Genomic DNA, 1,322 nt, shown 5'->3' with positions numbered 1-1,322 from the left:
AAAGAAAAAAAAAAGAAAAAAGGATGTTCACTCTGCAACCCGGAGACACTCAAGAACATGGATGCCATCTACAATAGCCAACAAGTTGGTGAATAAGCCAGATGTGTCCAAATCTAGTTCATCAAAAGCAGAGTTTCTCACCATTGGCGCTATTGACATGTGAGCTCTAATTCTTTGTGGCAGGGACTGGCTGTGCACTGTAGGATGCTTCGCAGCATCCCTGGCTTCTACCCAGTAGATGCCAGTACTACACTGCACGCTCCCTGGAGGTGTGACGACCAAAAATGTCTCCAGGCATTGCCAAGAGTCTCCTGGGAGACAACCTCCCCCGCCCCTTCCCCACCCATTAGAAACCTCTGCTCTAAAGGTTGGCATGTGGCTGGTGGAATTTTCCCAAATGGAAGGAAGCGGGGAGCCACCCTCCACACACTGCGGGCCTCGCATGCAGGAGCGTGGGCACATCCTCCTGTCAGAGGGACATCATCCACGCCCACTGGCGTGGATGGGGCAGTGAGCCCCAAGCTACAGTGCAGAGCCCACATTTCCACCTAATGGCCATGCCTTGTTTTGCTTTGCTGGGGGAACCTCTAGAGGTGTGGACAGACCCTCAGCCACACACCCTGCCAAAGCAGGGGAAATGGGTTCTCAGGCTCCACCACGGGTACCTGGGAAGTTTCTGCACCAGGTCCTCAGGGTGTCCCCCACTGGCGACATGCCCAGGACAATGTGCAGGTTATTTGCACTTTTGTTCACGAAGTACTGCCACACGGACTCCTTGGCCGGCCCCATGCCTTGCTTCAGAGCTTCCTGTCCAATCTGACTCAGGATAGACTCCTTCTCCTCTTCAGGGAAAAGCGCAGGTACAATTCCTGGAAAAGGAAGACATGCTGATGATCTCTGAGTCCCAGGGTCACGACCTCTCTAGGCGCTGACTGAAGTGACGGAAGGTGTGGAAACAGCCGCAGGTGCCGAGTCCAGAGAGCAGCATGTGGGCCTGACTTGAGACCTGAGGCTTCCTGCCGCCTCATGGGAAGCCCTTAGAGCTGTCTGTCAAATGGGGATCCTAGACGCTGCCAGCTCACCTGGGAGGATGAACGTGAGCATCACAGGTGAGCATACAGAGCATGAGGAAGCCTCACTTGCCTGTAACTCAGAAGCAGGGATTCTCAGCTGGGATTTGCCCCCAGGAAATACTGGGCAATGTCTGGAGATATTTCTGCTTGTTGCAACTTGGCAGGGAGATTGCTACTGGCATCTAATAGGTCAAGGCCAGGGATGCTGCTGAACGTCCCAGAGTGCCTAGGAGAGCCCCACCACAAGAA

The 1,322-nt window shown here is 54.2% G+C and overlaps 1 protein-coding gene across 1 annotated transcript in view; it reads right to left on the bottom strand.

Annotated features, from left to right (window-relative positions):
• Positions 1 to 1,322, bottom strand: part of DNAH10 (dynein, axonemal, heavy chain 10) — a 222,062-nt gene that overhangs the window by 61,770 nt on the left and 158,970 nt on the right. The window contains exons 51-52 of the mRNA XM_011988890.1: positions 666 to 869; positions 232 to 263 (exon numbers count right to left, since the gene is read on the bottom strand). Coding sequence (XP_011844280.1) covers positions 232 to 263; positions 666 to 869 — 236 coding nt within the window. The remainder of the gene's footprint in view (positions 1 to 231; positions 264 to 665; positions 870 to 1,322) is intronic.

This window comes from Mandrillus leucophaeus, unplaced genomic scaffold (assembly GCF_000951045.1).
Source record: "Mandrillus leucophaeus isolate KB7577 unplaced genomic scaffold, Mleu.le_1.0 Scaffold34, whole genome shotgun sequence".
NCBI lineage: Eukaryota > Metazoa > Chordata > Mammalia > Primates > Cercopithecidae > Mandrillus > Mandrillus leucophaeus.
The sequence above is the reverse complement of the archived record's forward strand: the minus strand, read 5'-3'. Positions and strand labels throughout refer to the sequence as shown.